Source organism: Formica exsecta, unplaced genomic scaffold (genome assembly GCF_003651465.1).
Source record: "Formica exsecta isolate Colony F162 unplaced genomic scaffold, ASM365146v1 scaffold149, whole genome shotgun sequence".
Lineage (NCBI taxonomy): Eukaryota > Metazoa > Arthropoda > Insecta > Hymenoptera > Formicidae > Formica > Formica exsecta.
In genome coordinates this window covers 872,313-891,275 of record NW_021848818.1, presented here as the reverse complement: position 1 = coordinate 891,275, position 18,963 = coordinate 872,313, and the positions used below count along the sequence as shown (strand labels likewise).

Genomic DNA, 18,963 nt, shown 5'->3' with positions numbered 1-18,963 from the left:
GGAAAGAGAACGATAGAAAAGAGAGAAAGTGCGCGGTCGAGATTTCCTTTGCAAGTTTTTCTCCCGACTCTCAACGCAACATGTTTCGTTAATTCGAACGGAGTGCTCCGAAGTTTCGTAAGAGGATGTACAAGCGCAGCAAATGCGGGAAAGCGCAGTAAGAGAGCCGTCGCGCCTAACTTCTCGTACGTTTAAGTAACTTCTCGACGCGGCTTTTCCCCCGCAATGGAATGAGCTTCTTTGCGGTATTGTTTTTGCTGTTTCGCGGTTAGTCAGATTTTTTATCCGTAGGCGGTGCCTGTAACACCTACACACACGCGCACACCGAATAAGGGATCAATTATTTTAAACTGTTGCCCCGCAACATTGTTGCTCCGTTTTATATTCAGATTGAGTTATCTTCCGAAATGTTGCTGCGCCAAAGTAAACCATGATAATTTCCTTTGCTTCTAAACTGTTCATTCTACTTTTGCTTTTTCCGCAAATATGATATTTTCTTTGAGTGTTTTTAAACTCAAAAGAAGACAAATTCTCTTCTCTCTTCGCAGAAAAACCTTTAGCGTTTGAAAGAAACTCCTTAAAAATAAATTCCGGATACCTGATTCTTACATTTCCGTAATAGTTGACTTTCGCAGAATGTAACGACTGCGTTGTGGCTCGCCGAGTTTTGTCAATCCGTCACCTGCGATCATTCACTACCCTCGCGCAGAAAATTTACCACCATTCCCATATATCAATCTCACCAAAAACTCTCTTATTGTTCCATCGTTCGGCCTGGTATAGGTTCCTACTACATCCCTCTCGCCACGTACTTGATCCAATCGAGATTTGATATCTCGTCCAGCCTTTTATATCCCGCAGCCTGCTCGATATAAATCTTCCGTGCATTTATCAGACCCGCGACATCATTCACCATTCTCGCGTGCGTACACGTAATGCGTCGCGTGCGTGTCGCGATTTCGCGAGTGGTTTGCAATGGCGCATGGATGCGTGTAAACCGTCGCCAGTGACCCATGGTTAACACGTCCGTTCGTTTAACCCTTCCTCTCTCCCGTGCTGGAGTACACGTGTCCGGTGAATTATTTGAAATCGTCAGGTGGATGCGTTCAAATGATTTTTCGTTGTAATATTGTCCTTTGAACAAAATGTGTGATAATGTGCGTGTGTGATTCTATAATAATATTGATAAAAAATAATAGTTTTGTCATAGATTTTATTATAGATTTATTTTTCATAGATTTTATTATATATAATTTATCTTTTCGTAATATAATTTATTATAAAAAGAAATTAAATCTTTTTTTTTTTTTTCGAGAAAAATTAATACTACTTATCTGCCTCGAGCGATTCGTAAGAAATTTCCTTTATGCATTTTTTTCCATTAGTGACCAATGTCATCACCGACATCTCGACTTTTTCAAATCTTTCTTCTCATTTCTTTTTCTCTTAATTTTTTTGAGATCTCATCTCCTTAGAGGAGAGACACTGAATTACAGATCGCTTCAATACATCAGGCGTGTTCTTACTACGGCAGCAAGAGATTAGCTCATCTGTCACACGTGACCCAAATATCACAGGAAAATCGATTTACGAGCCACATTACTCGATGGGACGGGGTTAGATCGGCAAGCGAGTTTCTGGTTGCCCGATACTCGCGTAGTCCTGTTTTTGTCTAATTCTATTTTTACACACTCGAGACACGGTTGGGAAGCAGCCGCTTCTTTTTCTCTTTCGGCTTGATGGGGGAGGGAAGCGGCGAATCCGAAGCGTGAACAGGAAACGAGAAACTTCGAATTCGCCGCAGGATGCTCGTAGAAATCCTCAGTGTTTATTACGTGTAAGAAACCTTACTCGTAAACAACCGCTGCGCTAATCAAATATCGCGTTTCTCGGAAATCAACTGTAGCAATTTGCAGCGTCTATTTTCTCAAAATCTTAATTTGATCGATTATTTAATTTAATAAAAAATCGAGTGACTTTTTTAAGTTTTCTTTCTCTCTCTCTCTCTCTCTCTCTCTCTCTCTCTCTCTCTCTCTCTCTCTCTCTCTCTCTCTCTCTCTCTCTCTCTCTCTCTCTCTCTCTCTCTCTCTCTCTCTCTCTCTCTCTCTCTCTCTCTCTCTCTCTCTCTCTCTCTCTTTTTTTCTCTCTCTCTCTCTCTCTCTCTCTCTCTCTCTCTCTCTCTCTCTCTCTCTCTCGTTATCAATTTATGTCGGTTTGACGGTCGAATTTTTTTCTCTCTTTTACTTTTACATACGCTTTGCCTTTAACCCGTACGAGTTGCGAGCGATTTACACGCGTAAATCGTCATCACCCCTATGCGTAGCTTCTGCTGCGGAGAATCTTATTTTTATCGGCGCGATGGTGATGGGAGAAGAAAACGTTCCGTCTTTCGCGCGGAAGTAAATGGAAAAAAGATATAGCAGTGAGGCCGTGTATACGATGATAGAGAGACTGCAGCCCGTTGCGACGTAAACGACGTAAAGTATCGACTGATATTTCTTTATCATCATGTGACTGAAAGCTCAAAATGTTAGTAAACGCGCTAGATGCATTATGGCGCAATTTTCGCTCGACACGTCCTCGTATAGGAAATGGATTATTTATGAAAGAATGACGTGCGTGTTTTAACTTTTTACTTTTAGATTATATACATCGAATGTATTTTTATTATTTTGAAATAATTGTGAAATAGAAAGATTAGTAATTGCAAAATGATTGTTGATTATTGAACGGGAGAGTAAAAAGAATATGTACGATTTTATTTAAGAACGCGCGCGTTAAATATTTGTGTGTTTATGCTGAAATACACTTAAATTGAATTCGAAGAAATAAATAACGCGCGCGTTATCAGTGCTCTTACAACTTAGCGAAATACCTTCGATTCATCGTCATGGTTCATTTTGTAATTCGATCGGACACAAAGGTAGTAGCGCTCGAATGCGCTACTTCTTTTTTTCACACGAGTGAGCAGCCACGCGTTCTCGCTACGCGTATATAACAACGTAACATTTTTCCATATTTCCCGTTCTCGGGGAACGGATTTTTCCCTCGGGCAAGCGTTTTATTCTCTGCTGCGCGGCACGCAACGTAATTACCGCCGAATGAAATGCAACGCCCGCCGGTAACGTCATTTCAAGAAGCGAGTACGGAAAGCCGCGTCGTCATTGAGAAACATCGCGGAATTTTTCCGGAATTTTAAAACCGTACTCGCGCCGCCTGTTGCACTTCTTTGGCGAATCGGCTTTTTCTTTTTGTTCTACATTTTTTTTAAATTTTTTTTCCTTTTCAACGTGCTGCCTTGCTTTTGTTCTCGAACCGGTTACCACCCCGCCATTGTGCCGCGCCGTAAAAGGGTTTATGCGTACAAATCGTGCTTGTTCATCCCGCGGATCGAGTTGAAACTCAATTTTTTTCTCTACCCTGTGAAGGAAAAAGTAAAGGAGGGTAAGATCGCATTGGGGGGCATTTTGCTCTCTCTCTCTCTCTCTCTCTTTCTCTCTTCGTCGAAAGTCGATCGGATACCGGAGGAAATCGAGTGGAAATCCAGGAGAGCGCGTCGTTGCAACTCGGAAGCGACGTAACGAAGTTTCGAGTCGCTGCAGCGGAAGTCGGCCGACACTTCGTTTCTTCGAGCGAGTGCCGCGACTTCGCGCGCGAGAATATCGCATATCGCGCATATAGGGCGATATATTTGTATATCGTTTCTCTGCTTTTTCTTTTTTTTTCTCTGTCTTCGATCGGCGAAATTTTGCGTTGCGGTAGTGCCATCGCCAAATTCGTTTTGTCGCTGGGGGCAAATTGGAATTTCTGGCTACTATTCTATCGTTGACGTAGCTATGTAATTGAGAGATATTTGAAAGTTAGTGGTACAAATCGATAATTTGACCGAACTTGTCAAACATTACATAGAAATAATAAGAAGATTAATCACAAATTTTCACACTCATAATTTATCAAAAATAGTGCACACACTGAAATAAAACAGATTATAATCTAAAATATCTAACCATCTAGAGATAAAAGGGTCATTTATGAAATATGCATCGTTTTAAGAAAATAAAATCGCTATTAAGTAAAAGTAAAATTAAGGAAAGGATGTTTAGTCATAATTTCCTCATAGTTTTGTTTTAACAATTTATTTTTACATAATCTAATTATCCACGTAACATCACGAACTTATTCGGTTCGTGACGTCAATAATGACAGTTCACGGTTTCTTTCGCGAAGCGGCGATCTCGCGTACTCTATATTTCGTTCTATTCGAGTCATTCAAGTCATTGTCCAAATGGTTCTCGTCTCGTTCTCACATAATCAGGAAATTCTGCTGCCTTTGCTTGTTGGCGTTGTGTCTTACCAACAAGGAGATAGATGTGGACTGGATGGCGGCCCGTAACTCCGTTCGATCCTCTCCTCCCAATAAGACAAAAAAGAGACGGCGAAGCACCCCCGGAGGATCCTCCGAAGACTCGCGAGAATCGAATTACTGCCGTCGGAAATGATTTATATTCCGCGGATTCTAGGAGCTTCCTTAACCCATTTCTCAGAATCTCTTAAGGTGTGCGCGCCTTTTTCCATCGCACCCTTGATGGCACCCCCATCCACCGTACTATCCCCACCGTACTATCGGCCACCGACCCTGTCTCCTCCTCTCCTCTCTCCCTCTCTCTGCGTCTCCCGTGGAACTTGCGTACAAGTTTCGCGCGCGTTACACGAAACGGAAATTGTTCTGTCTCGCAAATCATGCCCAGTCTCTTCTCGTACTGCGAATCACCGCCGCTTGCGTTACGCGCAACGCACGCGTCGCGTGTTCGTCCATATTGCCGGAAACATCAATACCCAATACTCTTACTTAGCCAATAAACGAAGAACAAGTAATCATGCTATTCGATACTTGGAAAAGATCGATACTTAGTAATATCGGTTCTGTCGAAACTTTCTGCTAGAGTATGAATATGCTCGGCGGTATATCGGCATCAATATTTTTGAAGAATAGTATCGCGTAGCATCGTTATTTTTCATTTACTGAGCTAAGTCGAAGTATCGAGTATCGATACATCGGATGCTTACGCGCGTAAACAACAATAAGCGATACCTGTAAGCTATCCTTTTATCTATGCAGATAGCGCAGACTCTATTTGGATCGCTTATCAACCATTATATTCTTTTCTTTTGTTTTTGGAGTAAAACCTTTAGTCAAAGAAATGTTGAGTTAGATATTTCCCCGGTACCACGATCTTTTTTTGCCTCTATATTTATATTAAAGTTAATAATGATTATTATTTTCTACTTTTTTAAATACTTGTAAATTAATTTTACGTACTAAATTAAATAGTAAATTAAAACACACTCTTTTTTTTATTCTTTACATAGTTGATGCAATTTTTAGCAAGCTAGAGGCAATATAACATCAAGTACGTAATACGCGGAAAAACCGTGTAATTTTATAATTTACGACATGATGCTTTGGAGCTCTCGTGAGCTTCTAGATGCGTATGTAAGTACGCTTTTTGCGTATTTTCTCAGTTTGCAGGAGCGTGTCACGGACGACGCGAACCCCGAGGCAGCACATTTATTTGTATAGGAGATGCATTACATCAGGCATTTTCGAGAATTAATTATCTGACTGAGTAATTATTGTAAAGCACACGTCCATCGCGGAGCGTATCATACAGTGATGCGAAACTATTTAATTAACGCTGTTGTGCACTAATGAATCTCCTTCGTCATCGATTTTGGCTAATACCAGTAACTGTCACAAAATTCGGTACATACACATATGTACGTATCGGCTTAAGCATTAAAATATTAATCGTATTATTTTCCGAGTCAAAATTGCAATTTTATCAGATCAGTATATCTTTATGTCAATGAAAGTAATTTCCGAGAAAAATTCAGTAAAATGTTCTCCGCTTAATATGACAAAGCAGTAGTAATGAATCTGCCGAAATCTTTTATTTAATTATAATTCAGGAAAAGTGTGCGTCTTCTCAGATATAAACTATCTAAGAAGCAAATGCTTGCGATTTTCTAAGAGATCGTTTCTCAGAAATGTACGTACCAGCAGCTTCCGCCGTCGACGAAACCTAACGATCGATATGCGCAGTGCTATCAGTGTCGTATCTCCGGCGTGTGTAATGTCTCGTCTAATTAGCGCCCGTGCTAATCTCAGGGGTCTAGGCAGGCAGACGGATTATCCTGGGGGGCCATCATTGAGCCACGCATTCCTTGCAAATGCATAATCGCTACCGTTGCTTCGCTGTGCGCTATAATGCCGCACTGCGCCGCCTATACTTCCATCAGTATCAAGTAGAGTGGCGGATATAAATGACGGGTCTCTCGCTCGACGAATAACGACGGCTATTCTGAATCGCGTCGCTAATATTATCTCGTTGTGTATGATGCGAGCATATATCGGCATCCCGCGCGGTGTCGACAAAATCGTGATTCGCTCGTGACAGATGAGAAGACATACTCAGTCCCGAGTGCTTCATTATTCGATATCATCAAAACTTGATTCGTTCCGGGCGAAAATATGTTTCTACGCAGATATTTTCCGCCGAGACATAAAAGAGGAATCCGAAACTTCAGAAATTGCAATCCCGTCTTATATGAGACTGGGTCCAATTACGTACGAATCTTCATTACGCTTTATTCGTTCGTCTTCTATATGAAGCATGATAGCACATGAACGCGATCCGAATCATGAAAAAGTTATTCGTTTAATGGGCCCGTTTTACGTTCTCAAAGAAGTTTTCTTCACAATTCGATTAATGAGTCTGGGAATGGAAATGGGTTAAGCCGTTTTAATAGCAGAGATTCTAATAGAGGGAGATTTACGTTCTTCTATGTAATTTCGTACGCGAGTAATCAGTAGCTAAAGCTCATCATCTATGCAACGGCGCTTCATTATCTCATGACGTGACATTCATCTAGTCTCGAATCTAGGATTGTATGAATGCGTGCGATAAAGTTCGAAAAACGCGATGCGGTACTTTGCAGAATTGGCTAAATGTAGAAAAGTCTCTGCTTCATTATAATTCTGCCACCGCCAGCCTGACGCTCGAATGAATTTCCCATCGAAAGCGTGACTGCGAAATTCGCGGACCGCGCATTAGCAAACAGACGCGTCAATGAAATCGGACGATCAATCGATCGACGGCGGCTCTTCTCGTATTATAACGTCCGCTCGCTAATTATAGCTCGCTAATCTCGGGAGAGTAGGCGGGCCGGTACTAGCATTACGCCGATACGACTATGCTTTGTCGGCATAATCACTCTGGTTTCCGGTGCTCGTATCCTTTTACTTTCTCCACCAGCGACTGTAAATACACGGCGCGGAAATGGATTTTACTTGAAACAAAAAAGCATGCCATTAAAGACATCTCATTTTTATTAGGTATAATAAGATCGAATCAAATGAGATTAATCTCGCGAAACGTCTTAGCTACTTAAAGAAGTCATGCTTTACTCGTAATAATATAATATTTTGCTTGTCTGCATTTTAACAACATTTAAGTTTTCGTAAATCATTTTACATACTTTCAGCGACATAAGAGTTAATATTATCTCATTAAAAAATAAATTAATAGATTATATTATCTTATTTTATTTTAATATGGTAAATGGCATTATGCGATATGTATAATGAATTAAAAATCCCTATTATGTGTATTTCGAAAGCAGATAACCATAATCGGTTAATTACCCTTATTAATATTATATGATTAATCGTATCATGCGGTTTAATAATCGAGTGATCTGAATAATCATTATAGAATATCGAATATTGCGATTTATCTCTATTCTGTAGTGTTTATTATACTGTATAATATATTCTACATAGATTACTGTCGCGGAAGTAAAACTGTTGTGAAACAAGCCGGAGATCTATTTGGGAATATAATACAGTAAAATGAAAAAAAAACGATGAAAATGCCTGCGGGTTTATACAGAAATGTTTAGCCGGGTCTGACGATTTATCTATCAAGTAGCGAACCGCGTTTGTACGCGAAATTGGCTTTACATCAACGAGAAAATCGGGGGAGGGGCCGTGACGTGCTTACTACTTTTGTCGATGAAACGAAAGATGAAATCGAGTATCCTGGACGCGTAACGCTTTGGCTAATTAGCAAGTGCGCTTATCGCAGGAACGTAACTGTGGACGGACGGATTATCCGGAGCCGATCTTCTAGACGCGCGTTCACGAAACGACGAGTTGAAATCCGCGTAGCATAGTCTTGGTAGCGTAGCGGTATTACGGCTTTACGGTCGTTCGTGTAACGTCGTGGCGATAAGTTGCCTCGCGATACGCTAAAATCGATCACGCCCCCGAGCTCGCATTAGGTACACGTGGAGCTTCGCGAGCGTAACGTGGCATTACGGTGAAACATTGACAGAGCGATTCAATAAACCGCGACTTCAATCCCGTTCCCTTGAAGCAAATTGTCATTTATTGAAAGTGTGTAATTATTTGATTTTTATGGTAACGCATTCACGGTATAACCGAGACTTTTCATTCTGTCGCTTTTTCTCAGTGAAGAAATCAGTAGGAATTTCCACGGTGAAATGAAAGAAGAGATTAATGTAGTTATTCTAGTTCTAAATGGATAGAAAAAGTTCATCAGAACAGGAATAGAAAATGTATCACAGAGAGAGAGAGAGAAAGAATGGCAAACACGAGAACACATTTCACGCGAAATGGCAGGATTTCGTCGTGCAATTTTTCCATTTGAGGAAGTACGGATATATTGATGACGTACATATTACAGATGACATTTGTATTACAGATTTATTAATGGCTAAAATAAATAGCAAGATGTTATAATTTATAACGTGGTTCCTTTTGGAAAATGTATTCAGGGCACATTGATCCACAGTATCGATATTCATGATTCTGTCGAAAGTACAATTTATAATTTAGCGCTGTCTTTTATTATTATAGCAAATGTGTCACAAAACTGCTTTGTTATCTTCATTTTTATTTTTATATAGCATTATGATAACTGACGTGTATGTAATTTTTATTCGATGCATCAAAAACGCGGTTCCCGCGCGATCGAGACTTTGGAAGTATCTTCGGAACTCAACGCATTAAAGAATAGATCGAATTAACCGACTTTTTAATCCATTAAATGTCAAAGTATTAAAGTAGCGAGCGATACATAGTTCGCGAAGTATCTAAGTGCTACTTAGATGTACTTTTCCCGCTCTTTAATAAACTGTTAATGCGGAAGATCAATCATACTCGCTAGGAACTTTTAGCGTTCTCCGCCAAAAATATAGATCGTAATTAGCCTGGCTTTTTCGTGTCCTCTTTTCACGCATTAAAGAATATCCGAGATATCCCGGGATCGTATGATACGGGGTAACGGAAAGACATTTTGCACTGTGCTGTTTAATATTTTATAACTCCGTCGAAGATCGATTGTATTCTTTATGCATCAGGCGCGCATACAACTTGGGTATTAAAGCAGCACTCCAGTAAAATGGGATATTTGTCGAAACTTTCCTTGCTTTGCGTGAATAAATTAGAGGAACAAAGTACTAAGACATGGCCGTTTTCGATGTATCAAATATAGCGCATCGAAAGAAGATTCGTATTCTCATCGATATATATCATCAGACACACATATTGTCATTGTGTAACGAAAATCTTCTCGAAATTTTCCCATTGTCATAGCTTTTTAAGCATTCTCAGAAATAAGAATCATTAATATTTCACGAAACTTTGTGGAGATAATTTTAATATGATTTATCGTTAAGGTTCAGTCTTTCGTTATACATTAAGTGAGGAACGATTTTTTGTTAGCAACGGAAGAGCATTGTAAATATTTCTAAAGAATTAAGCGAACTTTATGGACAACGATTTTGAAATGCATTTTATTTGTACCTAATCGTCGTGCGAATGCAGCTCACGGACGGGCAACTGTAAAGGTATACTAATTAAACTGTTTTGAATTAATGACATCGTAACGAGGCAATTTCTTTCTGGGTCAAAGTTGTTAGAGTTTTTAATCGGACGGTCGTGGACGTTTGAACGTTTCCTGCCTAACTCCGAGAGAAGACGTAACGTGCGGAATACCGTAGTCTCGTCAGAGATAACGACGACGCTCCTCTTAATTATTCGCTTAATTATCATTATTACTATTTTCCCTCGACGCGCTTAAATAACGTGAAACGCGGAGTGGGAGTTTAGGTGACACGTTCTTCCGAAGATGTTATATAATCGATAACTTAATCTAACCAATCATAGTTTTATCTTAATTTTTGATTCATATTATTGAAGATTTATTAGATTATTAATTTTGTGTTTTTGGTCACAATTTTATATGTATATATATATATCTCTCTCGAGTTAAAATTTCGTTATTTTATTGCCAAACGAACCGCTTATGCCACTCACTTCAAAAACTGGTATTTGTTGGTAAATTTGTTGCGCAACAAATTTAAATGCATTAAATTGGGCTGTTGGATCGCGCACATGTTATTTTTTCAAACGTATACATATAACACAAAATGAATTTTGTCAGTAAATTAAAAATATTGCCTTCATAGAGCGGCAAATAAATTTGAAGAGAATAGCCAGGATTAATGCACATTCACCTGTTTTTATTTTTTTCTCCAAGAGGTTTCGCATTGAGAATATTTAACAAGAATATATGCCAGTAATTGTTCTCGCATATTTCGTATTTAAACCATACGTTTTTTTTTTGCACCGCTAATTCCGTTTAGCAACGTGCATGGTAGAGCATGGTAGTACGAACAATATGCTTATAAGCGCAATTAATCTCAAGCATGGTATGTCTGCGCGAGAATAGCGGTGGACAGCGGCGCGGAATTAATTAAATGTCACATAGAAAAGAATGTCTCGTGGCATTTGTCGCGATCGATCTGACATTTTTCATTTGCGGAAGAATGGCATGAGCTTCGCTCGCACTATCACGAACAAAAGTGGGCTATCACGTTTCACTCTCGAATTTCGAGGACACCGACATCACGCAGTCCTCTCGTCTTCGTGACGCGTCCTTTATGTGTTTTTTGGGTCGCATCTTCTCGAGGACCTCCGTTATCTCGCGACCTTTTTTTACGCGTCCCCGTCCGCCCTCGCGTTTTGCTGGCCCCTCATTCTCGATATCGTTGTAGCACGAACGTTTCGAATGGCTTTTAATCGAAAGTCGGTATTTTTGAGGGGGACAACTGCGGCAGGGTCGCGAAAAAATGAACGGAGGGACCAGCGCGCGTTATTCCCTAGGATAACGCCGATAAAAACGTTTCTACTGGGCGAGGATTCATCAAGTATTTTACCGAAGAGCGACAGGTGACAGAAGAGATTACTTTTACGTTTGAGCGCGTATTGGCGATATAAGCGTGAATATAGGTACCTATTTCCCCTTCTCGTGTCATGTATAAGTAGGAGAGGGAAGGAGGGGTGGTACTTTTCGCTCTCTCATATCTCTCGTTCCATCCCACCTTCCATTCGGCAAATATCTTTCTTGTAGGTCAGTTATATATCACGGGCCATGCTCGCTAAAGGATTTCAATTCCGGCCGACGTCCGTCGTTTGGCGAACGATTTTCGATAAGCGTGACACATTGGGACTCGCAAAAAGCGAATCGCGCCGTTCGCTGTCGATTGATTTCTGAATTTTTATCCGGAGGACTTTGGTGAGTGCCCTTTTGAGATGTTGGCCCGCGATCACGCAAGAAACTCACACGAGTCGTATTTTCGAAGTGCGATTACGCGATTTAATTCGATTCAACGGTCGTAAAGCATCTTCTTAATGATATTAACAGTTTAAAAACAATTTTTTTATTACACTTACTACTCTTACTATTCCGTCTTTTAACATTTTAACAATATATATTTCATGAGTTTTATTTGAATGAATACCCACCCACTGATCTCGCGGTCGAAAAACGCTTTTTTACCGCGTACGCCGCCCTTTCTAACTGCTTCCGTATTTCCTTTTTTTTTTTTTAGTTTTCTCTATTTTTGTTTCTTCATTTGACGTTGGGCGGTGGTAAGCCCGATGGCATGTGCGCGATCCATGCTCAAATGGCCTAACTCGTTTTATCCAGTTTTATTCAGAAAATGTTTTTCGTGTAACGTTACTGCGGAAGTCGAAGTCCGGCGGACTTAATTGGGTTTTGTTCCATGCCCTTCGATCGCTCGACTGACCGCTACAGTAGCCGCGACTTTTGCTGCAACCCTCTCTTTGCAACCTTCTACCCTTTATACCGACTATCCTCCCCCTACCTCGCGTTCTCAAAAAGCGCCGCAACAACGTACTCGCGTTTTTTAGCGAAATCTTTTCTGTTGTTCGGTCAGCTGCTTGCTTTTTACTCTATTTTTAGTCTCCCTCCTTTCCTCCTCCTCTTTTTAATAAAAATTGTCGGTCGTTATGGTCTACGTCGAGCAATGCAATAAGAAGTTCACGGTTGTAAGCACAGCAAACTGAGGTATAATGGTCGTGTTTATGGCGGTATTGATGCAATATTTACGACATTTTAAGGAATATTTCGTTTAACTTTCGATGGTGTATAATCGGATTTATCGAAGGGAAAACGCTCAGTCGCTGCGGCGAGGACTGGAGTCCCGATCGGTTTTCATTATTTCGCGAGACGGAAACGAAAGACTACGAGAAACTTAAATATTGGGTGCTAATGGCTTTAATTGATTTTAATCAGAGCTCAGCTGCCGAGCTGTATCTTTCGTATCGGAAGTTTCGCCGTATCCAATATCTTTTTCTTCTCTCGCCGGAAACTTCGTCGAGAGGAAAGTTGCCCTTCCTCTTCTCGACACTTCGAAAACTAAAATAGGGCGATCCAGGATATCTATTATCCTTAACGCCCCGTGCGGCGGCACTCGTCCTTTCTTTTTATTTTTTTTTTTTTATTTTTTATTCGCTTGAAAGATTTGTCTCACGCGTACCAGCGCAAACGTACTCTGACTTAAGTGGGCTAATTAACTTTATCCGGGAAATCCTTTTTATTTAACGTTTGACAAAAGTTGAACTTTGGCCGCATTTAATTGAGTTTTATTCCGAGCCTTTGGCGCACGCAGAGCCACAGGCACGAGTCGTCGTTTCCTCGCTCTTCCCCGTACTTTCACTCATCGTATCCGCAGGAATTTTCTGCGTTGCTCCTCTGTAGTTAACCATACCTTTTTTTTTTTTACTTAGCTACTCCACCGCGCTCCTACCCTTCCGTACTCGTACGAGAGACTCGTTAGGCACCGGGGATATCTTTATCTACGCTAATTTTTATCTCCGCCCGAGAAAGATTCCTCGCGAAATTCCACGTGTCTCCGGCAGCAGTTGTGAATGGATGAAAAAGAAAGAACGCATATAGCGACAGCGATGATGGCGTTGCCGCTCGAGAATTCGTCATAAATGATTCGACTAATTTCATCCGGGATACCGTTCTTCTGCCCTCACGACGTATCTCGGAAGTCAAACTTAATCGAGTTTGGTTTACGTCTGCCAATAGCCGCGAATTTGCTCTGTCTCTCTCTTTCTCTCTTTTTCTCTTTCCCCTCGGCAACATCGGTATCCGGCGCTTCCCGCGCGTTTTCCACCGGGATTTTCCCCGTTGTTCGGTTATCGATCCCTGCTGCCCCCTCGTCCCTCGCCACACCCCTCGCGGCACCCCTCAGACAACACTGCCTGCCTGCCTGCCGGCACTTTTCCGTCGTTGCTCGCGCGATGTTAAACGCGCGCGAAATCGACTCGGACGAAGTCACTCCCGCGGGACGATTTCGCGAGAGTATATTCTGTAGAGCTCTACCCCCGAATCTTCTTCTCGAGTTTTTACGCCTTTTCTCGCCGAAACTGTCGCGCCCATTCTTTTGCATTTTTCTCGTCTTTTTAAATCTCTTTCGATCGTTCTTACATGTTAGACGAGATGTCTCAAGAAAGAAGTATGGTGCTAGGAAGATTCGAAATCGATTCTTTTTCCAGTCAGGATGTAAATTCTTATGTTTTATTCTTTCTTAAAAATATATGGATTCTATGAAATATCTCTATTTTATTAATAAAATCTATTATATTAAATTTTTAGTACGAGAATAAAATAAGATTAGATTCTAGCTAGCAACAAATCTAATGTAAAATATGTGAAGAGGAGGATTTTCTTTTAATACAATATATATCTTTCCTGAGACACACTGTGAAAATATATCTTCTAAATAGAAATACAAGAAGAGCACTTTATGAACACACTAGAGACGAGCTACGTTCCTCTTCAACGTTCGAGTAATCCAGTGACACGCTGATCCACTGAGATGTAATAGTAAGTTTCGTAAAGCGTATCGCATTTGTGGATGAGTACCGTTTTGAGCTCGCCCGACGCCTCGACGACGCGATGCATTCAATCTCCGTTTCTTCATTTTCATTAGCATGCTATCTATAGTGTTGCTTACGACGCTACTTCGAGGGGCCATTGAAGCACCCTTTTGACTAACCCTTTGTAGCTCGCGCAAAGAGCTTGCAGTGAGTTAACATCTAGTCTCTATGGATGCTTTATAATACCTAACACAGTATTAAAAATATTGATAAAAAAAAAAGAATTTAATATGACATCATGTGTGACATGTTAATAATTATTTTCATTATGTTAATAATTATTCATATTTTATATATATGACAAATCCAATAATATATTAATAAAATAAGTTTAAATATCAAATATTAATTTAAAATAAAACAATTATATTATATATGCCAAAAATGTTATATTTTATATAAAAGATACATTTGTTACCAATTGAGTAAAATTGCATTATTTGTGGAAACAACATTATATATCCGATTAAAGCAGGTGTTAGATATGATAATATAAACTGTATTGTAAATTTAAATCGCTCCATAAGCGAAGCGCGTACATGCGTTACGACGTTACGATAGTGCAGTATACGTATCTTTTATGCATCGTTTCTCCTCTTGTTATGGCCACTTATCACTTTAGACGGCTCTCGTCATATGCTCTATAATATATGTATTTGATTTTGTATAAACGCGTGAATGTTGAATGAACTATGGTTAAAACTTTAAATTAAACTATTGCCGTTTCGGTGAAAGAGGATTTTTTTTTTTCAGATTGATACGATCCACGAATATATACATTTCAAAAAAGAATTTATGAAATCGATAGATTATTTTTGCAATGAAAAACATCGTTACGCGCTTAAGTCACGTCGTAAAATTGAGATATGGCTTTAAAACAATGCTGTATTTAATGTGTATACGACGGATTCTTTTTTAATAATATTTTACTAGCAATTCGTATCTCATGTTATTCTTTCGCATCGCTGCTCATTCCTAGCAAATGGAACGCAGCATATAGTCGAATAATTTCATTTATATGCTCGGAGATTATACTAATTATGAAAGAAACTGTCGCCGTGAATATTATGCCATGGAAATTCATGTGAGAACTTTACATGCGTTATATATGAGTACTATATCCTGTATCTTAATATAGAGTAGTTTAAAATTACGTATCATAATATACTTGTTTTTGTCTGCATTAATGTCAAAGGTGATAAGCCAAAATACGTCTCAGTTTCAATTATTAATTACTTTCGGAAAATAAATTACCACATTGAAAAGATAATTTAAAGAAATGGATAAATTGATATATAAGGAGCTTATTATTTTTAAAAAGCAAAAGAAGGAAAGAGAAATGATTTCTTTGAATTTTCTCAAAAATTGCGCATCAAGTCGGAATCACAAATATACGTCGATCGAGTGTTTTAGCGTATCGAGGATTAAAGGAGCGTGAACGCTGGACGCGAATACGATACGCTCGGACATGTACGCGCGGACACGCACATCCACGCGAAATTGCGTGTACACGTCGTGGACACCCGGCGAATTCCCTCGTGCAGGCATGTCCAATCATTGGTGTAGGAATTAGAGTCTCGATGCACACATACCTCCCCCTCCGTGGTGTCCATCACCCCTGTTTCCCCCCTTTCCCCGGTCGTCCGTGCACTTGGTTCGCCAAATTAATGAACAATGTCAACGTCGGCGGCGTCGCTACGCATCGCGCATACGGGATACGTTCATAAAATTCGCTGACGAATCAGTCGCATTTGGATAATTTTGTTATCCCGCCGCAGCCAGAACTTTCTGCGTGATGAAACCTTATTTGTGTAGGGGCCCCACGGGATTTGCAGGCGCGTGCGTTTACGCGAAATCGAATCGTAATCGGATTTCTTCGTCCACTCTGACTCTTTGCGGTTTTCGAGTTTCCAGAGATATCGGGCTATCAAATCTGATTCGTTCGGGGCGCGATGAGATTTTACGCAATAAGTTCCACCGTTGGAAGAATTTAAAGTTGATGATTTTAATCAAGATTTCATTAGTCTTCCTCTCGCAATGTCAACTAGTTTGGTAACTTGAGAATCTTAAATGAAATTTTTCATAAAATTCTCTCTTCTTTAAGTGTGCGTATAATCGAAAAACAAGAAGACACAAAAAGTTTGAGTATCATTTAGATTTCCCTTTAGAGATCATTCAGAGATAAAAATATCCCCTCTAAGATTACAATTCGCGATGTTATTGTCGCGAATTAAGTGTTTCACGAGACATCGCAAGAGTACATCGCGATAAAATACGAGCGTCGCGGATTAAAGTGTCCCTGATCGACCCAAATAACGATCCTCCCTCTCATTCCAGGTTAGCAGCGCTACGTCGGCGAGATACCGACGACGACGACGACGACGAGGACGAGGACAACGACGACGTGGAAGACGACAGCGGCGTAATCGCGCCGCGAAGGTAGTGGGGTTGAAAATCGACGCTTGCCCGGTGTCACCCTCTCTCCTCCAGCATCTCGCCCCTCAATCGCTTACTCGTGCGTACCCTTCCAAAGGTCCACTGCCCCTATCTTTTCCTCCTATCTGTTCCTTCGTACGTGTACTACCCGTGAAGTTTTACCGCCATATCCACGTGCGTGCACAACGAGCATACGCGTATAGAAAGTCACACGCGTAATCATCACGCATACGCAGATACGGTTCCGAAAGACGGAGAGAGAAAGGTACGCGTTAATACGAACGGCGCTTGCGCGTGATATCGGCGCGGAGAGTGGGAGTAGGAGTGGGGAGTGCGGCGCTTGGTGGGGAGCGTCATCTGTCGCGACGTTAGTGTGACGGCGACCGGCAGCGGGTGCGGATGGTGCTTATCAGTGTGCGCGTGTTTGTCGTGACGTTGCGCAATAAGGGACGTAATAACGGTTGTTTATCCTAACGTCGCTCGCGCGTGGACGCTTGAACGCGTGAGCGCGGGTGGGTGTTGGTTGCGACTCTCGCCTTCTACTTTCCCTTCGTCGTGCATCGGCCGTCTCGCGGCTTCGCGAATGTGCCGCTTGGCCGCTGCGAGGCGGTCCATCGTCCTCGGGAAAACATGCGCGCGGCGGGCCGCCGGTGGACGACCGTGGATGCAACGACCGCAACAAACGGGAACGTCGCGCCGCACGTGACTGCCGCGACACCCGCGCAGCTGCTTCCGGCGCAGTGAGTGTTTGAGAGAAAGCAACGCGCGCCTTCTCTCTTCCCGCCGTATACGCTCGATAGATAATAAGTTAATTCGCGCGCGTCACAGTGTCTCTCGCGGGCGTAATCAAGGGTGCTTCGGATCGCACAGTGTGACGGTGATAATACACGGTGCGAGGGGTACGTGTTCGCCATTCCTTCCGGAGTTCCGTTCTCGCGTGTGCCGATTTTCGGTCGTTCAGTGCCCGCGACGGAGACTACGAACCCTGGCACGTCATTCCGAGCGTCGCTGCGACACCATCGCGAGGAAAGGATGAGGCGAGCCAGCCTCCGCGTTGCTCCCAGGATGCACCCGTTGCTGTCCTGCTGGTGCTTCGTCGCGACGGTCACCCTCGCTCTGGCCGCTTGGCAGGAGAACGTCAGGCCGAAGATGTACGTCCAGTTAGGTGAGTGATCATTTGTCATTTCTGTGCGCGCGGATGAATAACGTACAGTGTAGTTTTCTCCATTCGTCCCCCTTTGTCCTTGTTTCGTGTTTGTCGTATGAATTAGTGCGTGGTAATGATTAATAATTTCGGTCATTGATCTTGCGCGAGTGCAGCTCGCAGATCGTCAACAAGTTTACTTTGACGTATTTCCAATCGTCAAATGGTGTATTCGAGTCTCCAATGACATTCGATAAATATTTCCGACGCGACTGCGCAAACTAATAATTTTATTAACCGCGTAGAAATTTATTTAAGCAAATTAATACGTGTTTTACGGGAAAGAAAAATTTTCGGGCAAGAAAAAAGCTCGAAGGATAATCGAAAAGAATATGGTGACGACGAGAAGTTTAGCCATTGTTATTCTTATTTGGCTTTGTGTTTAGCCATTATTCGTGAATTTCAACATCAATATTGAGCGACGTTTCACATATATTGAATAGTAACCTCCACGCGATAGAGGTTAAGGACTTCCGCAAAGTTCGAAGCCGCATTCTCGAAGGCCGAGAGAGAGGTTTGCTTATGTAATGATCGTGAAGTTGCAGCGAATGCAGGTTCATGCACCTTCCCCATTCGCGGATGGATTTTCCCTTGTCGAGGAAGGATTGTTCCGTTTCGAGTCGGTGACTGCAAACTTTAATCAGCGGTATAATCCCCCCCCCTTCACCCCCCGACTTTCCTTACTCGAATAAGAAAACAGACACAAAGATATCGACCGCGGTGTTCCGGTTATATTATTAAAGCACGATTCGCCGGCGATAAAATACATATATATATATTTCTCATTAGTTAATCTCGTGGCTTTGTTCTATTATGCTAACAGTTTGTCCATCATATCACAAACACGAAACATGGGGCAACGAAGCGAAAACGAGCCTGCAGAAATTTCAATGCGTTATAAACGCGTTGCGATTTTTGTTTTATTCAAAGTCTCACAGCTGATTTAGAAGCTATGTGATTCAACGCTGTGATTATTCCCCCC

The 18,963-nt window shown here is 41.4% G+C and overlaps 1 protein-coding gene across 3 annotated transcripts in view; it reads left to right on the top strand.

The window, feature by feature from the left end:
- Window positions 1-18,963, top strand: part of LOC115246346 (semaphorin-1A) — a 233,962-nt gene that overhangs the window by 40,925 nt on the left and 174,074 nt on the right. For all 3 annotated transcript variants that reach the window (XM_029825093.1, XM_029825091.1, XM_029825092.1), the window contains exon 2: window positions 16,679-17,942. In XM_029825093.1, the coding sequence (XP_029680953.1) occupies window positions 17,810-17,942 (133 nt within the window). In that variant the 5' untranslated portion in view covers window positions 16,679-17,809. The remainder of the gene's footprint in view (window positions 1-16,678; window positions 17,943-18,963) is intronic.